Source organism: Jaculus jaculus, chromosome 9, assembly GCF_020740685.1.
Source record: "Jaculus jaculus isolate mJacJac1 chromosome 9, mJacJac1.mat.Y.cur, whole genome shotgun sequence".
NCBI lineage: Eukaryota > Metazoa > Chordata > Mammalia > Rodentia > Dipodidae > Jaculus > Jaculus jaculus.
In genome coordinates, this window is record NC_059110.1 from 78,250,589 (window position 1) to 78,278,051 (window position 27,463).

At 45.6% G+C, this 27,463-nt stretch overlaps 2 protein-coding genes across 2 annotated transcripts in view; one reads left to right on the forward strand and one right to left on the reverse strand.

Annotated features, from left to right (window-relative positions):
• The window catches only part of Ube2g1 (ubiquitin conjugating enzyme E2 G1), a 92,497-nt gene extending 67,133 nt beyond the window's left edge, over positions 1 to 25,364 (reverse strand). Inside the window, exon 1 of the mRNA XM_004672402.3 lies at positions 24,984 to 25,364. Within this exon, the coding sequence (XP_004672459.1) occupies positions 24,984 to 25,029 (46 nt within the window). The 5' untranslated portion in view covers positions 25,030 to 25,364. The remainder of the gene's footprint in view (positions 1 to 24,983) is intronic.
• A 202-nt stretch (positions 25,365 to 25,566) lies between these two features.
• Spns3 (sphingolipid transporter 3 (putative)) overlaps positions 25,567 to 27,463 on the forward strand; it is a 133,581-nt gene continuing 131,684 nt past the window's right edge. Inside the window, exon 1 of the mRNA XM_045159530.1 lies at positions 25,567 to 25,675. Coding sequence (XP_045015465.1) covers positions 25,567 to 25,675 — 109 coding nt within the window. The remainder of the gene's footprint in view (positions 25,676 to 27,463) is intronic.

The window sequence follows — 27,463 nt, forward strand, 5'->3', positions numbered from 1 at the left end:
CATGCCTTTAATCCCAGCACTTGGGAGGCAAAGGTAGTTGGATCGCTGTGAGTTCGAGGCCACCCTGAGACTACATAGTGAATTCCAGTTCAGCCTGGACTAGAGCAAGACCCTACCTCGAAAAACCAAAACAAAGAAAAAACAAAAAAGAAATCTCCCATCCTCCAACACAGTCCCTCCTCTTCCAACACAGACTTTAAAAGTAAATCTAACCCATATGTGGTAGCACACAACTTTAGTCGCAACACTCAGAGACTAAGGTAGGTGAACTGTCCTAAATTCAAGGCCAGTCTAGGGCTACAGAGAGACATTGGTATCAGAGAATTAAAACCAAAAAAAGGTAAATTAGCCGGGTGTGGTGGTGCATGCCTTTAATCCCAGCACTCGGGAGGCAGAGGCAGGAGGATCGCCATGAGTTCGAGGCCACCCTGAGACTACATAGTGAATTCCAGGTCAGCCTGAGCCAGAATGAGACCCTACCTCGAAAAACCAAAAAAAGAAAAGAAAAAAAAAAGGTAAATTAATTTGCTGTGCATGGTGGTGCACGCCTTTAATCCCAGCACTCAGGAGCCATAAAGTAGGGGATCACCGTGAGTTGAGGACACCCTGAGACTCCATCGTGAATTCCAGGTCAGCCTGGGCTAGTGTGAGACCCTACCTCAAAAAAAAAAAAAAAAAAAAAAAGGTGAATTCAAAAACTGTAAAGATGGCTCAGGGATTGGTTAAAACCTGCTGGCCTGGGTTTAATTCCCAATCCACCTACATATTCCAGGTGAAAAAATTGACACATTTGTTGACAGTGTTGTCTCTATTGCCAAGAGGTCCTGGCACACCCATACACATATTCACCCACTGCAAATAAATTAAAAATAAAAAAGTCCAAGATGTTACATTTATGTGCATATTATTACAAATGCTAATATTTAGATGCAGTATTTCGTATCTTAAGAAGAATTCACAATCACCTACCAGTATTTGACATCCAGGTCTCAAATTTTCCCATGCTATATATACATGAAAATAAATTTTCTGTTCATGTCTTCCATCCTCAATGCCTTTCCCATTTTAACCTATCTTAAGTTATCATGCTGGAGAGGGGAGTGTACAGCTAGGGTGACTGGACCCCTGAAGGTAAAAAGGGCAGGAAAGTTTGCACTTGCTAGAAATCAAAGATGATCTAACTCCTTATCTTGCCTAGCAGAATTGTTTTTCCAGTCAGGACCCTCCTGGGAGGGAGATCTTTCATGGTTATTTAAACATTGTGGTTGGGAAAGTTCAGCCCCTGGAACGTGGTGCCAGAGCTAAGCTCTTCCTGAGACAGGCCCTGGCCCTATCCAACCAGCTGGCTCTCTGGTTCACCTGAGCCAGAAGACAGCCTACCACCCTAAGGTTATAAATAACCTTTGCAAGGGTAGGGCAGACTCTGTGATCACTTGGGAACTTCCAGCTGTGGGTATTTCCCTCAGCTAAGCCGGCTTGGTCCAAGCCCAGGCCCAGCCAGGAGGGGCCCCTAGCCCTTACTCTCCACATGGGTTCCTTATCCCCTCCAGCTACCCACATGGTAAGAGCACCTTTAATTTTCTTTTCTCTTTTTTTCCAGGCCCTCCACATGGGTGCCTTTCCTTGGCTCTGTACTTCCCCTAATAAATATAGTAATTTAAAAATTATCCTTCTCAGTATTCTCTTTTTATTCAATTCTTTGATTAAAAATTAGAAATGACAAAGGAGAAAGTGTGGGGGGAGGGAGAGAATTAACATGGGATTTTTTTATAATCATGGAAAATGCTAATAAATTTTAAAAAAAGAAAAAAAATATTAGAAATGAATGCCGGGTGTGGTGGCGCACACCTTTAATCCCAGCACTTGGGAGGAAGTAGGAGGATTGCTGTAACTTTGAGGCCACCCTGACACTACAAATGAATTCCAGGTCAGCGTGAGCTAGAATGAGACCCTACCTCGGAAAAAAAAAAAAAAAAAATAGAAGCAAACCTAGGGTTTGGGGTGCAAGGACATCCCCAGACCCTTAGCACCCCGTTACAATGCAGGCAGGGGAGATTTCTCAGCAGTTAAGGGAATTTGTTTGCAAGGCCTGCTGGACTAGGTTCAAGCCCCAAGTGCCCACGTAAACGTGATGCAGAGTGGCACATGTCTGGAGTTCGTTTGCGGCAGCAGGAGGTCCTGGTGCACCTATACACTCTCTCATAAATAAATAAATAAATAAATAAATAAATAAATAAATAAATAAATAATAAGCAAGCCAGCCAGCCAGCCAGCCAGGAATGCTAGCATAGGCATTTAATCCCAACACTGAGACTACATAGTGAATTCCAGGTCAGCCTGGGCTAGGGCAAGACCCTACACAGGAAAAAAAATAATAATTATAATAATGCTTCACGGGTTAGGAGATAGCTCAGCCCATATTGTTCCAGTGCAATCTATTCAGCATGAAGGCCATTCAAGCTGACTACCAAGTGATTGCTGATTATTGGTTTTGCTATGACAAAGTGTTCAGAATATTTCCAGTCTCAGTTTTACAGCCATTTTCCCAGAAAGCACTGGTTCTTTTAGTAGGAAATAGTAATAAATACACTGTCACACTCTGGGACCCATTCTTCTGAAATTTTTCTTCTTCATTACTCCCGAGTCAATATAAAGTATCTGATTAGGGCTGGAAAGATGGCTTGGCAGTTAAGGTGTTTGCCTGCAAAACCAAAGGATCCCAGTTCTATTCTCCAGAATCCACGTAAGCTAAATGCACAAGGGGGCACATGCATATGGAGTTCATTGCAGTGGCTGGAGGCCCTGGAGCATCCATGTTTTTCTCTCTCTCTCTCTCTCTCTCTCTCTCTCTGCCTCTTTCTCTCAAATAAATAAATAAATAAAATAGATTTTTTTAAAGGTATCTAATAACACTGATTTACCACAGATTACAGGATTATGGGTGTCACAGTCAAAATTGAGGAAGCCAGGCATGGTGATGCAAACCTTTAATCTCAGCACTCTTGAGGCAGAGGTAGGAGGACTGCTTTGGGTTCAAGCCCACCCTTGGACTACATAGCAAATTCCAGGTCAGCCTGAGCTATAGTGAAATAACAACTCAGGTAAAGGCTGGAGAGGTAAAGCCTAAGGACACAAATTCAAGTCCCCAGTACCCACATAAACCAGATGCACATTGTGGCACATGCATCTGAAGTTAATTTGCAACAGCTAAAGGCCCTGGAATGCTCGTTCTCTCTAAAATATATAAAAATAAAAATATTTTTAAGGTTTTTATTGAAAAAAACCTCAGGGGGCGGGAGAGATGGCTAAGTGGTTAAGCACTTGCCTGTGAAGCCTGAGGACCCTGGTTCAAGGCTCGATTCCCCAGGACCTACGTTAGCCAGATACACAAGGGGGTGCACGCATCTGGAGTTCGTTTGCAGTGGCTAGAAGCCCTGGCGCACCCATTTTCTCTCACTCTCACTCTCTGCCTCTTTCTCTGCCTGTTGCTCTCAAATAAATAAATACAGATTAAAAAAAAAAAACAAACCTCAGGGAGGTGGGGTGTGTTGGCACATGCCTTTAATCCCAGCACTTGGGAAGCAGAGATGGGAGGACTGCTGTGAGTTTGAGGCCATCCCGAGACTTGTGAATTCCCGGTCAGCCTGGTCCACAGCAAGGCCCAACCTAAAAAAAATAAAACCATATATATATATATATATATATATATATACATACATATATATGTACACACACACACACACACATACATACATATACACACACACACACACACAGAGTGAATTTTATTTGAGAGAGAAAGGAGCATGGGCACACCAAGGCTTCCTGCCACTGCAAATGAGCCTCAGATGTTGTACCACATTGTGCCTCTGGCTTTATGTGAGTACTGGAGAAGCAAACCCAGACAGCAAGTGTCTTTATTCACTGTGTCGCCTCTCCAGTCCCCCTAACTTTTTGTTGTTGTTGTTTTGTTTTTCAAAGTAAGATCTTCTCTAGTCCAAGCTGACCTTGAATTTACAGTCCCAAAGTGGCTTCAAACTCACAATGATCCTCCTACCTCTGCCTTCTCAAGCACCCATGAGATTAAAGGTATTCACCACTATACCTGGCTTAAATAACCTTTTTGCTTTAAACCTCACACATAGATTCTTATGGCCTGAAAAGACTGTGATGCTCAATTTGCTTCTTTTTTTGTTTTTGTTTTTTCAAAGTAAAGTCTCTCTAGCCCAGGTTGACCTGGAATTCACTGTAGTCTCAGAGTGGCTTTGAAAACATGGCAATCCTACCTCTGCCCCCACACTGCTGGGATTAAAGATGTGCTTACCACAATTTGCATTTTTAATACTATTCTACTATATATTTTTTAATTTTTTTATTTGGTAGAGAAAGGGGGTAGGGAATGTGCATACCAGAGCCTCTAGCCTCTGTAAAGAATTCCAGAGCATGCCCCACCTTGTGCATCTGGCTTACATGAGTGGGTCCTGGGGAATCAAACCTGAGCCCTTTAGCTTTACAGACAAGTGCCGTAACGGCTAAGGAATCTCTCTCCAGCCCTTTTTTAGTATTTTATTTAATTATTTGCAAGCACAGACAGAAAGTGAATAGGCACAACAGGGCCTCCAGACACTACACCTGGCTTTATGTGGGTACTAGGGAATGGAACCCGGGTCATTAGGTTTTGCAGGCAAGCCATTTCCCCAGCCTCTGAACTTTTACTTTATAATGAAAATAAAGATGCAGTGTACTCTGTAAGGGCTTTTTTTTTTATTTATTTTTTTGTTTCGTCTTGAGGTAAGAGTTTTACTCTAGTCCAGGCTGACCTGGAATTCACTATGTAGTCTAAAGGTGGCCTCGAACTCATAGTGATCCTCCTACCTCTGCCTCCCAAGCGTAGGGATTAAAGGTATGTGTCACCATGCCCAGCTAATTTTTATTTGAGAGAGAAAGGCAGAAAAAGAAAGGTGCCAGGGCCTCTAGTCACTGCAAACGAACTCCAGATGCATGTGCCACCTTGTGCACCTGGCTTACATGTACATGGGGTCCTGGGGAATAGAGCCTTGGTCCTTTGACTTTTTAGGCTATTGTCTTTTTTGTTTTGGTTTTGATTTTTCAAGGTAGGGTCTTACTTTAACCCAGGCTGACCTGGAATTCACTCTGTAGTCTCAGGGTGCCTCGAACTCACAGTGATCCTCTTACCTCTGCTTACCAGAGTGTTGGGATTAAAGGTGTGTGCCACCATACCCGACCTACTTGTAAGGGTTTTTAATTCAACAGTACTGGCTTATTTCCAACAACTTGTAAGGAGTCCCTACAGATTACTCTCATGGATCTCATCAAAGGAGTTTTGAAAAATTAAACATACAGGGCTAGGGATACAGCACTATAGAGCACTTGTCTAGCATATACAAGTCAAGTCTGTTTGATCCAGTGCTACATTTTACAAAAGAAGGAGATAGGGGACTAGAAGAGATGACTCAGTGGTTAAAGTGCCAGCCTACAAAGCCTAATAACTCAGGTTCAATTCCCCAGTATCCAAGTAAAGCCAGATGCAATGCACCAAGGGACACATGCATCTAGAGTTCATTTATAGTGGCTAGATGATCTGGAACGCCCCTTCTATCTCTCTCTCTCTATCTTCCTCTCTCTCCTTGCAAATAAGTTACATTTAACAATTACTTATTGGGCAAACAGCCAGCACCTTTATTTATTATTTTCGCTCATAATGCCAATGTACATGTGATACTGCATGGCTATTGCTAAAAAAGAAAAACACTCAAATGTTTACTAAGACTTGTTTACTCTTCTAAGTCACCTATTACACAACCCTCATCTTACAAAAGAATATCTTCTTGTTGATCTTCAAAGCAGGAAATCAGAGATGGCTTCAGTATGTAGATCCACAAGTAAAAATAGAACAGATTCCAGGGATTCAACTTGAGAAGGCAAAGAAAGTACATAACAAGTGTTACTTAAGAACTCCTATGGTTCCCTTCAAAACCATGAATGGATCATGATATTTCACATAATTTATATAGATACAAGTGCTGAATAATGATTTTGCTTTTTGAGCCAGTTTTACTTCAGGATTTTCTTTTTTTTTTTTTAAGGTAGTGTCTCACTCCAGCCCAGACTGACCTGGAATTCACTCAGGATGGCCTGGAACTCTCCAGGATCCTCCTGCCTCTACCTCCCAAGTACTGGGATTAAAGGTGTACACCACCACCAATGGCTTACTTTAGGATTTAATAATAAGATTTGAACATCTGCTACTGATATTTCAACAGTATAATACTCAGAACTGCTATTCAACACACCTTTTTTGGGGGGTAGTTTTAAGGTAGGGTCTCACTCTAGCCCAGGCTGACCTGGAATTCACTGTGTAGTCTCAAACTCACAGCAATCCTACCTCTGCCTCCCTAGTGCTGGAATTAAAGGCTTGCACCACCATGCCCCACCTCAAACAGCTTTTATATAGCAAAGGAAACTGTGAACAAAGAGGCAGCCTACAGAATGGGAGAAAATTTTATCCAACTATACATCTGATAGGATTAATAACACCAAGCTATATAAAGACCTCAAAAATTGTGCTTGCCTGGCATGGTGGTGCACACCAGCACTCAGGAGGATCACCATGAGTTCAAGGCCACCCTGAAACTACATAGTGAATTCCAGGTCAGCCTGAGCTAGAGACTCTACCTCAAAAAAAAAAAAAGAAGAAGAAGAAGAAGAAGAAGAACTGTTGCCAGGCATGGTAGTGCATACCTTTAATCCCAGCACTCAGGAGGCAGAAGTAGGAGGACTGCCATGAGTTCAAGGCCAGCCTAAGACTACACGGTGAATTCCAGGTCATCATGAGCTGGAGTGAGGCTCTACCAAAAAAAAAAAAAAAAAAATAGGGATGGCTTCGTAGTTAAAAGTGCCTGCCTGCAAAGCCAAAGAACCACAGTTCAAGTCCCCTGGACTCAGAGGCACAGGTGGCACACATGTCTGGAGTTCGTTTGCAGTGGCTGGAGGCCCTGGGGCGCCCATTCTCTCTCCCTCATCCCCTTCCCGCCTCTTTTTCTCTCTCTCAATAAATAAATAAAAATAAAATATAAAAAAGGGGGTGGGGAAGGGAGGGCATTACCATGGGATATTGTTTACAATCATGGAAGTTGCTAACTGAAAAATCTTTAAAAAGGGAGGGGATGGAGAGATGGCTGGCTCAATAGTAAAGGCTCTTCCTTGCAATAAAACAAATGTGAAGAGGAAACCTTCTGCAGTGGTGGGAATGTAAACTGGTTCATCCATCGTGGAAATGAGGGTGGCGGTTCCTGAGACAGCTAAAAATAAATTGACTATCCAGCTATACCACTCCTTGGCATATATAACCTAATGATTCCATTTATTGCTATAGAGGTACTTGTTCATCCCTATTTATTGTTGTTCTAGTCATAATAGCTAAGAAATGGAAGCAACCTAGAAGCCCTTCAACTGATAAATGAATAATGAAGATGGGGTACATTTACACAATTCAGTTTTATTCAGCAGTAAAGAAAAACAATTATGAAATTTGCAGGGCACATGTATGCTTGCTTGTGTCACTTTGTATCCTGCTTGCAAGGCACCTTGGAGATTCAAACACGCTTCACAGGCAAACACCTAAACTGCTAAACCATCTCTCTAGCTCAAGTTTTGTTTTGTTTTGGGTTTTTTCATGGTGAAGGGGGAAAGAGTTAGGATGACTGGACCACTGAAGGTAAAAAAGGGCAGGATAGAGCCGGGCGTGGTGGCACACACCTTTAATCCCAGCACTCGGGAGGCAGAGGTAGGAGAATCACCGTGAGTTCAAGGCCACCCTGAGACTACAGAGTTAATTCCAGGTCAGCCTGGACCATAGTGAGACCCTACCTCGAAAAACCAAAAAAAAAAAGGGGGGGGCAGGAAAATTTTTCTTACCTCCTGTCCAGTTCCAAAAACCTGTTTTCAACCCCTCCTAGGAGGGAGGTCTTTCACAGGATTTAAACATTGTGGTTGGTCAAGGTCAGTCCCTGAACTCTTAATTTCTTCCTTAGAAAGCCCACCACCTAAGGTTATAAATACCTTTGTGCCTTTTAGAAGGCAGGCAGGCTGTCTGTCTGGATCACCTGGGAACTTCCAGCTCTGGGTGAGTTTTTCCCTAGTCTGGGCCTGGGTGAGGGCGGACCCAGGCAGAGCCTGGAGGGGCCCCTATCCCTTACTCTCTGCATGGGTTCTTTATTCCCTCCAGCTCCCCCCACATGACAGGAGCTCCTTGAACTTTCTTTTCTCTTTTCTTTCCATGCTTTTTTCCCCCAGATCCCTATCTGCTTACATGGACTCCTGAGCTACATGTGGCCCACATGGGCTTTTGGGTACACATGGTGTACTTCTCCCCACTTTGTTTCCCCTAACCTTTCAGCCTTTCCCTTCCCACAATCCTTTGTAAAATCTGAATAAAGTGTGGTATTTTAAAATCATTGTCTAGAATCTGGAATTGCCAATTCTTGGGTTAGTTTACAGATATGAACTCAGGACTTGTGGCTTCAGGAAGCACCCCAAAACTCTAATTTCCCCACTATAGAGGTAGGATCATACTCTAGACCAGGCTGACCTGGAATTCATTCTGAGTCTCAGGCTGGCCTTGAACCCACAGTGATCCTCCTACCTCTGCCTCCCAGGTGCTGGGCTTAAAGGCACATATCACCACTTGCTTTTGTCTGTTTTTAACCATAGAATTGGATAAATCAGACTGAGAAAGATGATTTATAAACCATTACAATTTTATTCAGGAATGTATGAGGGCAAGGGAGGGTCTAAGCACTAAGGAGGGGAAAATGGATACACCCACATGGCCTAAGAACCCATGTGGGAAAGTGAGCATGAGTATGAACCATAAAAAGGGATATAAGAGAGGAAAAGGGGGCTAGAGAGATGGCTCAGCACTTATGGCCTGTGAAGCCTAAAAACCCAGTAACCACATAAAACAGATGCACAGGTGGCACATGTGTCAGGAGTTTATGTGCGGTGGCTAGAGGTCCTGGTGTGCCCATTGTCTTTCTCTTTGTATAAATCAGTAAAATAAATATGTTTTTAAAAAAAAGTTGAGGGCCAGCCCTGGTGTACCTATTCTCTTTCCACCTTTCTCTCTCAAATAAATAAAAATTAGCTGGGCATGGTGGTGCACGCCTTTAATCCCAGCTCTTGGGCGGCAGAAGCAGGAGAATAACCATGAATTCAAGGTGACCCTGAGACTATATAGTAAATTCCAGGTCAGCCTGAGCTATAGTGAGACCCTAACTCAAAAAAAATTTTTTTTGCAGGTATGTGGATGGATTTAGAAAGGATTAAACTAAATTGGGCTGGAAAAATGGCTTAGCAGTTAAGGCACTTGCCTACAAAGCCTAAGTACCCAGGTTCAATTCCTCAGAACCCACACAAGCCAAATGCACATGGTAGTACATGTGAGTTCATTTACAAATAAATAAATTTAAAAAAAAAAAGAAGAAAGAATTATACTAAGTGGAGTTAACTCAGGCCCAGAAAGTCAAAAACAACATGTTCTCTCTCTCTTATATGTGGATTCTAGCTATAAATGTTTAGGTTTGGGTGTGAATTAAAGTCAGTAGTAGAGGCTAGGAAGCTAGAAAGGAATCATGAGGAAAAGACTTGATGGAAAGGTATTGTAAAAATGTAAGAGGTTCAGATTGCTACATGTGGAATTATCTAAGTGGATCAGAAGAAGAAATGGAGAAAAGGAAGGGTAGGAGGAGGGTTAATTAAAATGTAAGATGTGCTGGGCATGATGGCGCACACCTTTAATCCCAGCACTTGGGAGACAGGTAGGAGGATTGCCATGAGTTAGAGGCCACCCTGAGACCACACAATGACTTCCAGGTCAGCCTGGGCTAGGGCAAGACCCTACGGGGGAAATACTAAAAAAAAAAAAGGCTGAAGAGATGGCTTAGAGGTTAAGGCCCTTGCCTGCAAAGCCAAAGAAATCAGGTTAAATTCTCCAGTACCCATATAAAGGCAAATGCCATCAATTGCAGTGGCTGGAGGCCCTGGCACACCCATTCTTTATCTGCCCCTCTCTCTCTCAAATAAATTTTAGGGGCTGGAGAGATGGCTTAGTGGTTAAGTGCTTGCCTGTGAAGCCTCAGGACCCCAGTTCGAGGCTCAATTATCCAGGACCCACGTTAGCCAGATGCACAAGGGGGCGCACGTGTCTGGAGTTTGTTTGTAGTGGCTGGAAGCCCTGGCGCGCCCATACTCTCCCTCTATCTGCCTCTCTCTTTCTCTCTCTCTCAAATAAATAAAAATGAACAAAAAAAAATTTAAATAAATAAATAAATAAAAATAAATTTTAGGGACTAGAGAAATGGCTTAATGGTTAAGGCATTCGCCTATGAAGCCAAAGGACTAAGGTTTGATTCCCCAGGACCCTCATAAGCCAGATGCACAAGGTAACACATGCATCTAGAGTTCAATTACAGTGGCTGAAAGCCCTGGCACGCTTTCTTCCTCTCTCTCTCTCTCCACCTTTTTCTCTCTCAAATAAATCAAAAAATAAAAATTTTAAAAGAAAAATGTAAAAAAATGCAAGATGTTATGAATAAGTGATAGGGAAACCTATTTCTTTGCAAGCCAATAATATTAAAAAGTGAGAGGGTTGGGCTGGACAGATGGCTTAGCAGTTAAGCACTTGCCTGTGAAGCCTAAGGACCCCAGTTCGAGGCTCGATTCCCCAGGACCCACGTTAGCCAGATGCACAAGGGGGCACACACATCTGGAGTTCGTCTGCAGTGGCTGGAGGCCCTGGTGCATCCATTCTCTCCCTCCCTCCCTCCCTCCCCCCCCTCTGTCACAATCAAATAAATAAGAATAAACAACAAAAACAATTCTTTTAAAAAAGTGAAAGGGCTGAAGAGATGGCTTAGCAGTCAAGGTGCTTGCCTGCACAGCCAAAGAACCCAGGTTCAATTCCGCAGTACCCATGTAAGTCACATGCAGAAGGTGGTACATGCATCTGGAGTTCATTTGCAGTGGTTAGAGGCCCTAAGCATGCCCGTTCTCTCTCACTGTCTCTCTCAAATAACTATACTTGTATAAATAACTTTTTTTGGTTTTGTTTTTTTTTTTTCTTGAGGTCAGCCAAGGCTGACCTGGAATTCACTATATAGTGTCAGGGTGGCCTCAAACTCAGCAATTCTCCTACCTCTGCCTCCCAAGTGCTGGTATTAAAGGTGTGTACCACCATGCCAGCTAAAAATAAATCTTTTTAAAAGTTTTTTAAAAATTAAAAAAAATGGGCTGGAGAGATGGCTTAGCAGTTAAATGCTTGCCTGTTAAGCCTAAGGACCCCAGTTCAAGGCTCGATTCCCCAGTACCCACATAAGCCAGATGCACAAGGAGGTGCATGCATATGGAGTTCATTTGCAGTGGCTGGAGGCCCTGGCATGCCCATTCTCTATCTGCCTCTTTCTCTCTCTGTCCTGTCGCTCTCAAATAAATAAAAATAAGCAAAAGAAATAAATAACATGGGTTGGACAGATGGCTTAGTGGTTAAGCACTTGCCTATGAAGCCAAAGGACTCCAGTTCCAGGCTCCATTCCCTAGGACCCATGTAAGCCAGGTGCACAAGGGGCTCTTTCTATAATTTCCACCAGTAACATGAAAGATCAAGCTTGTTGAAGCTCTTACTAACACATACATTACACACTTTTAAAAATTTTATTTGGGCTGGAGAGATGGCTCAGTGGTTAAGCGCTTGCCTGTGAAGCCTAAGGACCCCGGCTCGAGGCTCGATTCTCCAGGACCCACGTTAGCCAGATGCACAAGGGGGCACATGCATCTGGAGTTCGTTTGCAGTGGCTGGAAGCCCTGGCATGCCCATTCTTTCTCTCTCTCTCTGCCTCTTTCTCTCTCTGTCACTCTCAAAGAAATAAATAAAAATGAACAAAAAATTTAAAAAATATTTTAAAAAAATTTATTTATTGCCAGGTATGGTTGCACTCTTTTTTTTATAGTTTATTTTTATTTATTTAAGAAAGAGAGAGAGAGAGAGAGAGAGAGAGAGAGAGAGAGAGAGAGGGAATGAATCGGTGCCCTAGGGCCTCCAGCTGCCATAAATGAACTCCACACACGTGCCACCTTATGCATCTGGCTTATGTGGATCCTGAGGAACCGAACCTGGGTCCTTTGGCTCCGCTGGCAAGGACCTTAACCACTAAGCCATTTCTCCAGCTCCTGCGCTCATCTTTAATCACAGCACTGAGGAGGAAGGGGTAGAGGTGAGTTTCAGAGCAGCCAGACTACATAGTGAATTCCAGGACAGCCTGGGCCTAGGTTGAGACACTTCCTTGAAAAACCAAACTAATAATAATAAAATAGTGTTTCATTGATGCTGATTTTTATTGTTGTTTTTTCAAGGCAGGGTCTCACTCTAGCCTAGGCTGACCTGGAATTCTCTGTAGTCCCCTGACTGGCCTCAAACTCACAGCCATCCTCCTACCTCTGTTTCCTGAATGCTGGAATTAAAGGCGTGCACCACTATGCCTGGCTAATGCTACTTTTTGTTCAGAATAGTCAATACAAGCCAGGCATGGTGGCTCATGCCTTTAATCCCAGCACTCAGGAGGCAGAGGCAGAAGGATTGCTGTGAGTTAGAATCCACCCTGAGACTACATAGTGAATTCCACGTCAGCCTGGGCTAGAGTGAAATCCTACCTCAAAAAAACAAATTCAGGGGCTGGAGAGATGGCTTAGCGGTTAAGTGCTTGCCTGTGAAGCCTAAGGACCCTGGTTCGAGGCTAGATTTCCTAGGACCCACGTTAGCCAGATGCACAAGGGGGCACACGCATCTGGAGTTAGTTTGCAGCAGCTGGAGGCCCTGGCACACCCATTCTCTCTCTCTCTCTGTGTCTCTCACTTTCTCTCTCTCTGCTCTCAAATAAATAAATAAAAATAAACAAAAAAATTAAAAAAAAATTCAATACAATAAACAATAGCATGTGCATTATTTCTGTAGTAATGTAATGATTTCTGGGCTTAGTGGCTTAGTGGATAAGGCATTTCCCTGCAAAGCCAAAGGACCCAAGTTCAATTCTCCAGGGCACACATAAGCCAGATGCACAAAATGGTGCCTGTGGCTATAGGCTCCTTCTCTGACTCTAGTTCAAATAAATAAAAATAAAATTATATTTTAAAAATTCCCTAGGCTTGCCAGTCGTGCGGGCACATACATGCATCTGGAGTTCCTCTGCCACAGTGCACCCACTCACACATAAGTAAATATATTTAAAAACTTTTTTAAAAAGGGCCAGGTGTGGTGGTGCAGGCTTTCAATTCTAGCACACCAGGAGGCCAAGGTAGAAGAATCATTGTGAGTTCAAGGCCAACCTCAGACTACAAAGTGAATTCCAGGTCAGCCTGAGCTACAGCAACCACCTACTTAAAAAAAAAAAAAAAAAGGAGTGCCAGGCATGGTGGTGCACGCCTTTAATCCCAGCACTCGGGAGGCAGAGGTAGGAGGATCACCGTGAGCTCAAGGCCACTCTGAGAATACATAGTGAATTCCAGGACAGCCTGAGCTAGAGTGAAACCCTACCTCAAAAAAATAAAAATAAAAAAAGTATGAGTGAGCGAGCTGGGGAAACAGCTTAGCAGTTAAGCCAGATGCACAAGGGGGTGCATCATGTGTCTGAAGTTTGCAGTGGCTAGAGGCCATGTCATGCCCATTCCCTCTTTCTCTCTGCCTTTCTCAAATAAGTTTTTTAAAAAACAACAAAAAAACCTAAAAATTAAAAAAAAAAGAGAAATAAAGATAAAAAAATTTAAAAGTTACTGAGAACTGTACCCCACAGGAACAAGTTGCCAAAGGAGCAGAAGAGATCACGGAGTTGGAGAGAAATGTCAGTGTGGCCCTCCTTGCCTTTGTCCAGAAGCACATCCCAGAGGCTGACGTCAGCAGCTTGGATGAGGTCATCTTCTATATGCTTGGAATACTAGAAGCCTTGGGCTCCTCAGGCCATCAAAGAACTTCAATATCAAAGCTTTTACTGACATACATGATGGAGGTCTATTGCCTGGCTTAACCCACATCCTCAGGAGCACAATAGGGGACATGATGCAGAAATTGTCACTGAACTTGAGTGATGCTAGGACTAGCTCTGCACCCACAGAGCTCCTGTGTCCAAGATCAGTTGCCCATCTACCCAGAGCACCTACAGAGGTCTGAAAAACTCAGCAGCTGGTACTGAAAAGGAACTGCCCACCAGGAGTGGATGTACCCCTGGAGGTGTTCCCTATGTGTTCCATGGAGAAAGCCCAGTGGGTACCTGGAAGAAGCTATGCAGATACTGGTAGGGGCCAAGGAGGAGGGCCTTGTGGCTGAAATGGCCCCAGTCAGGACTTGCCAAGGGGCCTGAAGCCCCTGAAAGGATGGGTTGAAGTCTTTCATCCTTCAGAAGTACATGACAATGGATACTGCAGAGAGAGGATCAGAAGATTTATTGACCTATGGCTATAAAGGAGGAGCCCAAGAAACTGATCCAATACATTGACAATCAAATCATGAGCACCAAAAGGGAGCTATTCAAAGATGTGCAGAGGGATGGAGAGATGGCTCAGAGCTTAAGGGGCTTGCTTGCAAAGCCTAATGACCCATGTTCTACTCTCCAGATCCCAGGTTAGCCAGATACACAATGGTGAGGCAAGCGCAAGGTTGCACATGCTCACTAGGTAGCACAAGCATCTCGAGTTCAATTGCAGTGGTAGAGGCCCTGGCACACCTATTCTCTCTCTCTCAATATCCCTCCTCCCTCTCTGTCTCCAATAAATTATAGACTCTGGCCAATAAATCCCAAGGCCCAGAACTGGGTATTTTTGGAACCTTGGGGACCAGCTAGCCTGGTGAATCCAACAATGAACTCCAACAAGAGAACATGCCTCAAATGAAGTGAAAGATAAGGACAGAAACCCAAATATCCTTTGACCTCTACATGCACATGCATACACATATTCACATATATCATACATATACATACCAAAAAAAAAAACAAACTGGGTAAATGGCTTAGTGGAACACTTGCTCAATCTCCATCATTCTAAAATAAAGAGGTGAGGCCAGAAGTGGTAACACAGGCCATTAATACCAGCTCTCAGGAGGCAGAGATAGAATTGCTGTGATTTGGAAGCTAGTGTGGAACTATAGAGCTCAAGGTCAACCTGGCCTAAATGAGACCCTACATTTAAAAAAAAAAAAGCAAAATAAGACTGGAGAGATGTTGTAGCGGTTAAGGCATTTTTGCCTGCAAAGCCAAAGGTCCCAGGTTCAATTCCCCAGGACCTACGTAAGCCAGATGTACAAGGGTGGTGCATGCATCTGGAGTCCTTTGGCAGTGGCTGGAGGCCCTGGCACGCCCATTCTCTCTCTCCCTCTTTCTCTGTCAAATAAATAAAAATAAAACATTAATAAATAAATAAAATAAAAACAAGATAAACAGCCAGCACTTTTTAAATTTTATTTCTTATTTGAGAGGGAATGGACACTCCAGGACCTCTAGCCACTGCCAACGAACTCCATCATGTGCATCAAGCTTACATAGGATCTGGAGAATCAAACCTGGACCCTTAGTCTTTGCAGGCAAGTGCCTTAACTGCTAAGCCATCACTCCAGCCCAGCCAGGCACTTTTTTTCTCAAGGTAAGGTCTCACTCTAGCCCAGGCTGAACTGGAATTCACTATGTAGTCTCAGGATGGCTTTGAACTCACAGCAATCCTCTGTCTCTGCCTCTGATATACTGGGATTAAAGGCATCTGACACCACACCTGCCTATCTCAGCACATTTCTTTTCCAGATAGGGTCTCACTCTGGTAACAGGCTGACCTGGAATTAACTAAGTAGTCTCAGAGCAGCCTCGAACTCACGGTGATCCTCCTACCTCTGCCTCCCGAGTGCTGGGATTAAAGGCATGTGACACCATGCCCAGCCCCAGCACATTTTCTAAAAAATATTTTATTTATTTACTTATTTTATTTGTTTGAGAGAAAGAGAGTCTGGGTGTGCTAGGGCCTACAGCCACTACAAACTAACTCGACATTCACGGGCCACCTTGTGCATCTAGCTTACGTTGAGTGCTGGGGAACTAAACCTGGGTCCTTAGGCTTTCTCAGTCCTATACCAACACTTTTAACCTAACCCCTACATTCAAGAGGCACTGGAGGATAACCTAGAGCCATAGAATGAGTTCTAAACCAGCCTAAGCTACAGTGACACCCTTCCTGGAAAGGAAATAATAATAAAGTAGTGCGGGGCGTGGTGGCACACTCCTTTAATCTCAGCACTTGGAAGGCAGAAGTAGGTGGATCGCTAAGGCCACCCTGAGACTACATAGTGAGTTCCAGGTCAGCCGGACAAGAGTGAGACCCTACCCCGGAGGAAAAAAAAAAAAAAGTAGTAGTAATAGTCACCCTGAGACTGAGTGAATTCCAGGTCAGCCTGGACAAGATTGAGACCCTACCTCAAAAACCAAAAAAAAAAAGTAAAATCAAGAGGGGAGGTCAGGTATGGTGGCTCAGACACTTTTAATCCCAGCAGAGGTAAGAGGACCTCCTTCAGCTAGGCTACAGAGTTCCAGATCAGCTTGAGCTAGAGTGAGAACCTACCACAAAATAAATAAATAAATAGGCTGAGCTGGGGAAATGGCGTAGTGGTTAAAGCATTTGCCTGGGAAGCCTAAGGACCCTGGTTTGATTCCCCAAGGTGGCACATGTGTCTGGAGTTCATTTGCAGTGGCTGGAGGCCCTGGCATGCCCATTCTCTCTTTCTCTCTGCCTCTTCCTGTCTCTCTCTCTCAAACAAATAAAATAAATAATAAAATAAAATAAATAAAGTGAGGCAGGGTATCACTCTAGCCCAGGCTGACCTGGTATTCCCTATGTAGTCTCAGGGTGGCCTCAAACTCATGGGAATCCTCTTACCTCTGCCTACCAAGTGCTGACATTAGAGGCTGAGGTAGGAAGATCAGTGTGACTTCAAGGTCAGGGGAAGAGATTGAGTAAACGAAAGGTGGGGTAAGGGCTAATCAAAATCTAAGAGGGTATGAATAAGTCATATGGAAACCTTTTTTGGAAATGGAACAGCCAAAAGCCATAGATGGTAAATAGAAACTTTTCAGTGCCAGGGATGGGATACTGTCCAGGGAGTTGTTGGCCAGAGAAGTCCCTGATGCCCCTAAAACCAAGGCTCTTGGTTTCCCATCAGGAATAGATGCTAAGACCCTATTGCTGAAGACTCCACATACTGTAAAGTCTGCTGGTGTCTGGCTATGTATATATTATGCTCACCTAACTGCCTGTGAAGCACTTCTCTTAATGTTCACACTCATTTAATAACGCTACTCTCACTTTGGGGTAGAGAAGCTTCTCTATTGGTGACCTTGGGATGACTGAAAAGGCACCTTTGTGCTGAGAAGTGACAGGTGTGCTCAGACTGAAATACCTTCTATCACACCTTCAAGGCTCAGGGTCCACTGCGGAAGAGGTGGCAGAAAGAATGTAAGAGCCAAAGGAAGGGTAGGACTCCTTACAAAGTGTTCCTCCAGACACAAAATGGTCTAGATATCCATGACCTCACAGTACCTGACACTACCTACATAAGACCATCATAATAGGAGGAAAAGATGATATCAAAATAAAAGAGAGACTGATTGAGAGGGGAGAGGGGGGCTGGAGAGATGGCTTAGCAGTTAAGCGCTTGCCTGTGAAGCCTAAGGACCCCGGTTCGAGGCTCGGTTCCCCAGGTCCCATGTTAGCCAGATGCACAAGGGGGCACACGCGTCTGGAGTTCGTTTGCAGAGGCTGGAAGCCCTGGCGCACCCATTCTCTCTCTCTCCCTCTATCTGTCTTTCTCTCTGTGTCTGTCGCTCGCAAATAAATAAATAATTTAAAAGAAAAAGAGAGGGGAGAGGGGTATGATAAAGAGTGGAGTTTCAAAGGGGAAAGTGGGGGGAGGGAGGTTATTAACCATAGGTTGTCTAAACTGAAGGCAGCAGAATCAGAAATTCAATCATCCTCATCTACATAGTGAATTTGAGCCCAGCCTGAGAATGCATGAGACCCTATCTCGCATACAGAAGTAAACACACACACACACACACACACACACACACACACACACACACAAACCCCATTTAGGTACTGTTTTAATTTTATTTATTTAGCTATGCTGGCATCAAGTTTGTTTTGCTTCAGTCTCCTTCCCAAATTCTGTGATTACAGGCTTCTGCCTAAGATCTTAATGTGTGTTGTTTTGTACAATGAATTTTATAAAGATGGAGAAAATAATTTTGGTACTTACTGAATATACTAATTTATTTTGGGGTGTTTTTTTTTTTTTTGAGGTAGGGTCTTGCTCTAGCCCAGGCTCACCTGGAATTCATTATGTGGTCTCAGGCTGGCCTCAAACTCGTGGCAATCCACCTACCTCTACTTCCCGAGTGTTGGATTTAAAGGCATGCACCACTGTGCCCAGCTAGATAAACTAACTGTCTAAATTTAAATTTTATGTGGGTGTGCCAAGGTCTCTTGCCTCCACAAGTGAACTCCACATGAATGTACCACTTTGATTCTAGCTGTATGTGAGTGTTGGGGAATTGAACGCTGGCTGGCAGGCTTTGCAAGCAAGAGTCTGTAACAGCTGAGTCATCTCCCAGCCCCAGTACCTGAACTTTTAAAAACACTGCCTCATGATTGTATCAAGTACTGCTCCATAGGGAGCAATTTACCCAACCAAAAACAACAGTATCTAAAAATAAGAAAACCCTAGTTATAGCAACTGCATTAGTATTACCTGTTTGACCTTGAGCAAGTTATTTAACCTCACTAAGCCCTTATTTCCTTTTAGGAAGATTAAATGAGATAATGTACGTAACGTGCTTTGCACAGTGCATGTCAATCCTCGGTAAAGAACCCACAGAGGTTGGCATGGTGACATATGTCTTTAACCAGAGCTAGAGTGAGACCCTACCTCAAAAAGAACAAATAGCTGGCTGAGGTGGCACGTGCCTTTAATCCCAGCACACGGGAAGCAGAGGTAGGAGGTTCTCTGTGAATTCAAGACCACCCCGAGATAACATAGTGAACTCCAGGGCAGCTTGAGCTAGATAGAGTGAGACCCTACCTTGAAAAACCAATATAAGTAAATAAATAGATAATAAAAAAACTTTTAAAGGGCTGGAGAGATGGCTAAGCAGCTAAGGTGCTTGCCTGCAAAGCCAAAGGACCTAGGTTCAGTTCCCCAGGACCATGTAAGCCAGATGTACAAGGTGGCACATGCATCTGGAGTTCATTTACAGTGGCTGTACAGACCCCCCCCTTCTCTTTCTATCCCCCTCAAATAAATCATTTTCTAAAAAGGTGGGGGGCCCTGGAGAGATGGCTTAGCAGTTAAATTGTTTGCCTGTGAAGCCAAAGGACTAAGGTTTGATTCCCCAGTACCCAGGTAAGCAAAACGCACCAGGTGGTGCACATGTCCGGGGTTCCTTTGCAGTGGGTAGGGAACCTGGTGTACCCATTCTCTACCCATTCTCTCTCTCTCTTCCTCACTCTTATAAGAAAGAAAGCCAGGTGTAGTGGCACAAGTCTTTAACCCCAGCACTCAGGAGGCAGAGGCCAATCTGAGACTACATAGTGAATTCCATGTCTGCCTGAGCTAGAGTAAGACCCTACCTCGAAAAAAAAAAAAAAGAAAGAAAGAAAGAAAAAAAGCAGCAGCCACCTGTGGTGGCACAGACCTTTAATTAATCCCAGCACTTGGGAGGCAGAGGTAGGAGGATCACCATGAGTTCGAGGCCACCCTGAGAACAGAGTGAATTCCAGGTCAGCCTGGGCTAGAGTGAGACCCCCATCTCGGGTGGGGGGGGAGAGAATCTAGGCCAAGCAGGGAGTGGGAGTAGTGGTGTACTCCTTTAATTCCAGGTACAAGGCTAACCTGGGCTACAGAGTGAGTTCTAAGGAATGGAGAGATGACTCAGCAGTTAAAGGCACTTGTTTACAAAGCCTGCTGGCCTGGAATCCCCAGTATCCATATAAAGGGAGGAATACAAACTGGCACAGGCACCTGAAGTTCATTTGCTGTGGCAAGAGGCCCATTCTCTCTTACTCATATTCTCTCTCTCTACATACATATATACACACATACGGGGGGCGGGGGGGGGGGAAGTGAGGCAAGAAAGAGCCTTTAATCTCTGATCCACATCCCCAGCCCCAAAGGAATCACTTCAACATTAGCTTGGGGTAGAGTAAGAACCTGCCACTCAGTGGTTAAGGCATTTTCCCACAGAGCCTAAGGACCAGAGTTCAATTCTCCAGTAACCATATACACCCAGATGCACAAAGTGGCATATATATCTAGAGTCCACTTGCAGTAACTGGGGCTCTGGTGGGCTATTGTCTGTCTCCCCCCCCCCTCTCTTTCTGCTTGCAAATAAGTAAATTTTTTTTAAAAAGGCAGAGGTAGGAGGATCACCAGTAAATTCAAGACCACCCTCAGACAACATAGTGAATTCCAGGTCAGCCTGGGCTACAGCAAGAACCTACCTTGAAAAACCAAAAGAAAAGCTAGGGGTGGTAGCACATGCCTTTAATCTCAACACTTGGGAGGTAGAGGTAGGAGAATCACCATGAGCCCAGTCTTGGACTGCAGAGCAAGTGCCAGGTCAGCATGGGCTAGAGTGAGACCCTACCTGGGTGTGGGGGAGGGAGGGGAAGAGACCAAAAAAAAAAAAAAAAAAAGGCAAAGGGCCTGTGTTCAATTTCCCCAGTATTCATGTAAAGTCAGATATACAGAGTATATCAGGAATTTGTTTGCAGCAGCAAGAAGCCCTGGTGTGGCCTCTTCTATCTGTCTGTTTAATTCTCTCTCACTGCTTGCAAATAAATAAATAAATTTTTTTTAATTGGGATAATATATTAGCAGCTCAAAGTGCTTGCTCACAAAGCCTGGTGGCCCCAGGTCCAACTCAAGTAAAGCCAGAGGCACAAAGTGCTGCATACATCTGGGTTGTTTTTTTTTTTTTTTTTTACAACAGCAGAAGGCCCTGATGTGTCCATTCTCCTATTCATTCATTCATTCTCTCCCTCAATTTGTTTTTTGGGGTTTTTTTTTGAGGTAGGGTATTGGTCTAGTCCAGGCTGACATGGAATTCACTATGTAGTCTCAGGGTGGCCTCAAACTCATGGCCATCATCCTACCTCTGCCTCCAGACTGCTGGGATTAAATGTGTGCATCACCACGACCAGCACCTCAAATATTTTTAAAATACACTATATGATTTCATGACTGTTAGGTGTTACTGGCTTCACAATAGCCATAACGGTCTTTACTAAAAACACCTTATCCAGTGGTTTTCAACCTGTAACAATTTTGTCTCATGGGACTTTTGGCAAAACACTTTGGTTGCCACAAATGAGGGACATACTACTAGCATCTTGTGGTTACAAAGCAGAAATGCTTCAATCTGTAATACCCAAAACAGGTCTCCCCAATAATAATTAGCCCCAAATATCACTAGTACATTTTTCCCAATACTTTTCATTTGAAAGAGAGAGGATGTGAGGGCAATCTTGTTGTGACATCTAGATGTCACCCTACTGATCACCAGGATTGGCTGGCCTGATCTGACTAGCCAGGGGGATGTTCCCTCATCCCTCACTGCTCCATGTGCATCCCTCCCAAAGCTGCAAGCTTGGCCTTCCTGGCATAGAGGAGGACCAGTCTTCCATCAAGGGTATAGGAATAGCTGTGCTCCCCTGCTACTAAAAAGCTCCAGAGAAAGCACCGGAGCAAACATGGGCCCACTAGGGCCTTTTGCCACTGCAACCCAACTCCAGATGCATGTGCCACTTAATGCATCTGGCTGTGAGTACTGGGGAACAGAACCAAGGCCTTCAGGCTTTGCAAGCAATCACCTTTAACCTGAGTCACATCCCCAGCCCCAAGAGACCACTTTGCTCAACTACAAAAGTAACCTAATTCTTCATTACAGTAACAAATTTCCCAGGTAATGAATTAAAATCTTTATCTCTGAGACTACTGGCCCAATAAATTCTAAGTTTCTGAAATTTAAGTAGTTGTTATCTACTCAAAATTTAAGCATTTGGCCAGGCATGGTGAAGCACACCTTTAATCCCAGCACTTAAGTGGGGAGGCCAAGGTAGGAGGATCACCATGACTTCTAGGCCACCCTAAGACTGCATAGTGAATTTCAGGTCTAATTGGTCTGGAGCAAGACTCTGCCTCGAAAAACCAAAACCAAAAAAAAATTTAAACATTATCAAACTTTTTACAAGTTCACTGACTTCAACAGACTACATACATTTTACCATTCTTTACCATTTTCAAGTGGTTTTATTTGTTTACTTATTTATCTAGCCCAGGCTGACCCAGAATTCACTATGTAGTCTCAGGATGGCTTCGAACTCATGGCAATCATCCTACTTCTGCCTCCCAAGTGCTGGGATTAAAGACATGCACCACCATGCCCAGCTTTGCTCTATACATTTTAAGCATTAAGCTTAAAAAGTTACAAACTAAATCATTCTATCTTAAAGTATATTTTAGTGTGCCCCATAAGAAAGTTGATTACTAATTTACAAAAAAGAAAGCTAATCACTTCCAAAAATCTTTGAGAAGTGTCTTAACAATTATTTCTAATTGTCAATATAAGAATGCAAAGATGGGGGCTGAAGAAATGGCTTAGCAGCTAAGGCACTTGCCTGCAAAGCCTAAGGACCAAGGTTCAATTCACCAATAGCCAGTAAGGCCAGAGATGCACAAAGTGGTCCATGTGTCTGGAGTTCATTTGCAGTGGTTGGAGGCCCTGGTGTGTTCATTCTCTGTCTGTCTCTCTTCTCTGCTTCCAAATAAAAAAATAAAAAATATTTGCAAAGCTGAACCAAGTTTTCATAACCATCAGTTCACAAATAGGTAGGAAATTCTTGACATATTGCTACTGCTAACATTAATCATACTTTAATTTCTTAGAAACTGTAACTTTGCCAGGTGTGGTGGAGAAAGCCTTTACTCCCAGCCCTCAGGAGGCAGAGGTAGGAGTATTGTCATGAGTTCCAGGCCACCCTAAGACTACATAGTGAATTCCAGCTCAGCCTAGGCTAGAGCGAAACCCTACCTCAAAAAAGCCAAAATATTAAAATAAAAATAAAGGAACTAAATCTGTATTACAACAGCACTTCAACCATTATGCAATGAAAAAGATGTATATTTTGGAAGGTGCAAAAGAATCTACAAGGTTTCACTCTAGCCCAGACAGACCTTGAATTCACTCTAGTCTCAGAATAGCCTCGAACTCAGGACGAACCTCCTACCTCTGCCTCCAGAATGCTGGAATGAAAGGTGTATGGCACCAAACCTGGCAAGTACTTTTATTCTGCTTAATAGTTTCACCACATAATAAAAACTAATTGACTCAAGAATTCACAGGCAGACAAAATCTTAATTTCTTCCTCCAAAATAAACTCGGGGGGAAGGGGTCATAGAAAAGGCCTGTTTACAAATATAGAATGTAAATATATAAATATATATATATATTCTTTCATTGCTTTCTCTATATCTGATTTCTGATGAGTAGAGAGTATCATGAGAACTTCATTCACTTCAAGTTACTGCTTCTGACCGTCTAGAACTTTAATACTTGTCCAGTCCTGCTTGCTCATAGTCTAATAATAAACCGAATTATACAATCTGTAACAGCCCTCAACAACCTTCTCCTTAAGAAGCCGTAAATGTGATTTAACTGACACCTCAAACTCGCAGCCATCTATTTCATTTATTTTCGTTGCAGTTTTCAGATTGGCGGAGAGGCGGAGGACGTAGGAAGCAGGGCTTTTCTGGAGACAGGGTTGATAGGGGGGAAGACCTGCTGAACTCAGAATGACACACGCTGGGCGTTGGACAACAGGGGTAACTACTGGTTCATTTCTCTTTAAATCTGGCAGCACGTGGGGCGGCATTGTGAAGCCACCAACCCGCCACCTCCCCCCCTTCCACTCCGCACACGTACGCCTCCGGCGCGCATGCTCCGCTCACAGAGTCCTAGCAGAGTAGGAGCCAACCCCCTAAAAAGTCAACCTGGAAGCCGCAAACGGCCGGAGGCCGGGACAATGGGGGAGGGGGACGGAGGCTCCTCCGGGGAGGCCGACTCAGCCGCCGCGCCGCCGCTCCCGGCCAGAGCCCGCGGCGGACCGCAGCCGACTGCCTGCGCGGGAGCCCGGGCGGCGGTGAACACAAAGCCCCGGGCGGCGGGCGAGCGAGCGGAGCGGCTCTCCCCAGTGCCCGCTCCTACCCTCCCCCAGCCGGGCGGCGCAGCCGGAGCTCGTGCCAGGCGCGGGCAGGCGAGGCGGCGTCCCGCAGCCCGCTGCGCTCTCGGACCCCGCGCCAGCGCCCGCGCCGCCGCTTTTGTTGTCGGCCCCAACTCCGCGGACCCCGCGCTGGGGGGGTGGGGACAAGTTTTGCGCGCCTAGCCGAGCTTCCCCGCACCGGCTCGCCCAATCTCGGCCCCCCGCCTCCGCCGTAACTCGGGACCCCGGGGCCGGACGCTGGCGATGTCCCCGAGGTCTCCGCCGCGGCCCGCCCCTCCAGAGGGTCCTCCCGAACCGGGACACACGCCCCTCCCCCGCAGCGCTCCAGCGACCGTGGGGGAGGGAGGGAGGGAGCGACCTCCCGCAGCCGACACCCCGGGCTTCGGGGGCCCCGTCCGAGGGCGAGGCTGGGGCGCGTCCCCGCCCCCAACGCCCTCCCACAGCCGGCCAAAGAAGTGTCGGCCCGGCCGGCCTCCCGGACCTCACACTCCCACCCTGGCGGCGGCCCGGGTCCCTCTGCCGCGCTGGCCGTCGGCCGGAGGCGGCGAGGGGCTCGGCTGTCCGCGATCGCGGCCGGGCCCTGCGCCCCGCCGTCCGCCGCTCACCTGCCAGCTGTCGTCTGAGTAGCAGCGCCGACTGCAGCTCCGTCATCCTCCCCGCCGAGAGCCCGGGCAGGCGCCGGGGCTTCCGAAGCGCTGGGGACGCGCTCTGCGGGCGGCCGAAGCTGGCTGTGCTGAGGAAGCCGGGCCCCGCGACCCAAGCGCCGAAGCCCACAGAGGCCGGGCGGAGTCGACACAAGTGCCTCCTCGCTCCCTCCCGATGCGGGTCCGCTCCGTTCGGCTTTCCACGCCCGGAAGGGGAAGGTCCCCCGGCCGCCGCGGCGCGCACTGGGACTTCGCTCACCCGCTTCTCTCCTCAGCCTGCCAGTCGGCCCCACCGGTGCCTTCCCCCCGCCACTGCCTCACAGCACAGCCACAGAGCGCAAGGCCGCTCCGCGCAAGCGCGCTGAGCCTGCCTACTTCAAGAGCGGCACGCCTGCTAGCCCGACCCCTCAGCCTTGCTTGCCCCGCCTCCAGCGGCGCGGCTCCGCCCACTGCGCCCTGATGTCCCCCCGGCCCCCGCCATCTTGGGAAGGTCCACACCTGCCTTGCGCAGGCAACCTCAGCTAGTTGACGCAAAGCAGACGCCATGACAAAGAGGTCGTGGAGGGCCAAGACACCGCCTCCAAGTGAAAGCAGGTGGTCTGAGTGTAAAGAGGCCATAAGTGGTAGATACCGAGTTTTTGGCCAGCAGCCATGTAACGCTACCTACATGATGTGCGAATTAGTCATTGTTAAAAAGCCAAATTTAGGGCTGGAGGAATAGCTTAGCAGTTAAATTCGTTTGCCTGAAAAACCAAAAGACCCAGGTTCCATACCTCAGGACTCACGTTAGCCAGGGCGCGTCTGGAGGTCTGGAGTTCGTTTACAGTGGCTGGAGGCCCTAGCGCGCCCATACTCTCCCTCCCTTTCTCTTTCCCTCCCTCTCCCCACCCTCTCTCTCTCTTTGTGTCAAATAAATAAAAACCAAATTTAAGCCGGGCATGGTGGCGCACTGCTTTAATCCCAGCACTCGGGAGGCAGAGGTAGGAGGATCACCGTGAGTTCGAGGCCACCCTAAGAGACTACATAGTGAATTCCAGGACAGCCTGGGCTAGAGTCAGACCCTACCTCGAAAAAACCAAAATAATAATAATAATGATAAATTATAAGCTGGGTGATGGCTCAGCAGTTAAAGGTGCTTGCTTGCAAAGCCTTCTGGCCTGGGTTTGATTTCCCCGGTATATATATAGTCTTTTTCTCCTTTCACTCTCTTTCTCCTCTGTATCTCAAACAAAATGAGTTCTAGATCACCCTGGACTAGAGTGAGAACCTGCCTCATAAAAACAAAAAACCAACTGGATGTGGTGGGGCACGCCTTTAATCACAGCACTTGGGAGGCAGAGTTAAGAGAATTGATGTGGGGCTGGAGGGTTGGTTTAGCGGTTAAGCGCTTGCCTGTGGAGCCTAAGGACCCCAGTTCGAGGCTCGATTCCCCAGGACCCACGTTAGCCAGATGCACAAGGGGTCACACGCATCTGGAGTTCATTTGCAGTGGCTGTAAGCCCTGGCATGCCCATTCTCTCTCTTGCTCTCTGCCTCTTTCTCTCTCTCTCTCTGTCACTCTCAAATTAATTAATTAATTAATTAATTTTAAAAAGAGAATTGATGTGACTTTCAGGCCACCCTGAAACTACATAGTAAATTTTAGGTCAGCCTGGGCTAGAGTAAGACCCTAGCTCAAAAAACCCTAGGAGGGCTGGAGAGATGACTCAGTGATTAAAGTCACTTGATTGCAAAGACTGACAGCCTGGATACAGTTCTACAATTTGCACTTAAAGCCAGATGCATAAAGAGGTACATGCATCTAGAGTTCCTTTGTAGTGGCAGGCGGCCCTGGCACAGCCATTTTCTCTCTCATATTCTCTTACTCTCCCTCTACTTGCAAATAAATAAGGGAGACAAAAAAGCAGAGCTGGAGATTGCTCAGCAATTAAGGCACTTACCTGTAGAGCCTAATGACCCAAGCTCCATTCCCTGGTATTTATGTACAGCCAGATGAAGCAAGTGGTACATGGATCTGGAGTTCATTTGCAATGCCTGGAGGCCCTGGTGTACCCCCCCACACTTGCAAATAAATACAAATTTTAAAAAGTAGCTGAGGCCAGACATGTTGGCTCACACTTTTAATCCCAGCATTTGGGAGACTTAGCTAGGAGGATCACCATGAGTTCAAGGCCACCCTGGGACTACAGAGTAAATTACAGGTTAGTCTGGGCTAGAGTGAGACTCTACCTTGAAAAAAAAATGTAGCCAAGCATGGTGGCACATACACGCACCTTTAAAAATACCTGTACTTGGGCTTAGCAGTTAAGACGCTTGCCTGCAAAGCCTAAGGACCCGGGTTCAATTTCCCAGTACACATGTAAGCCAGATGCACAATGCAGCACATGTGTCTGGAGTTTGTTTGCAGTGGCTAGAAGGGCTGGTGGACCCATTCTTTCTTC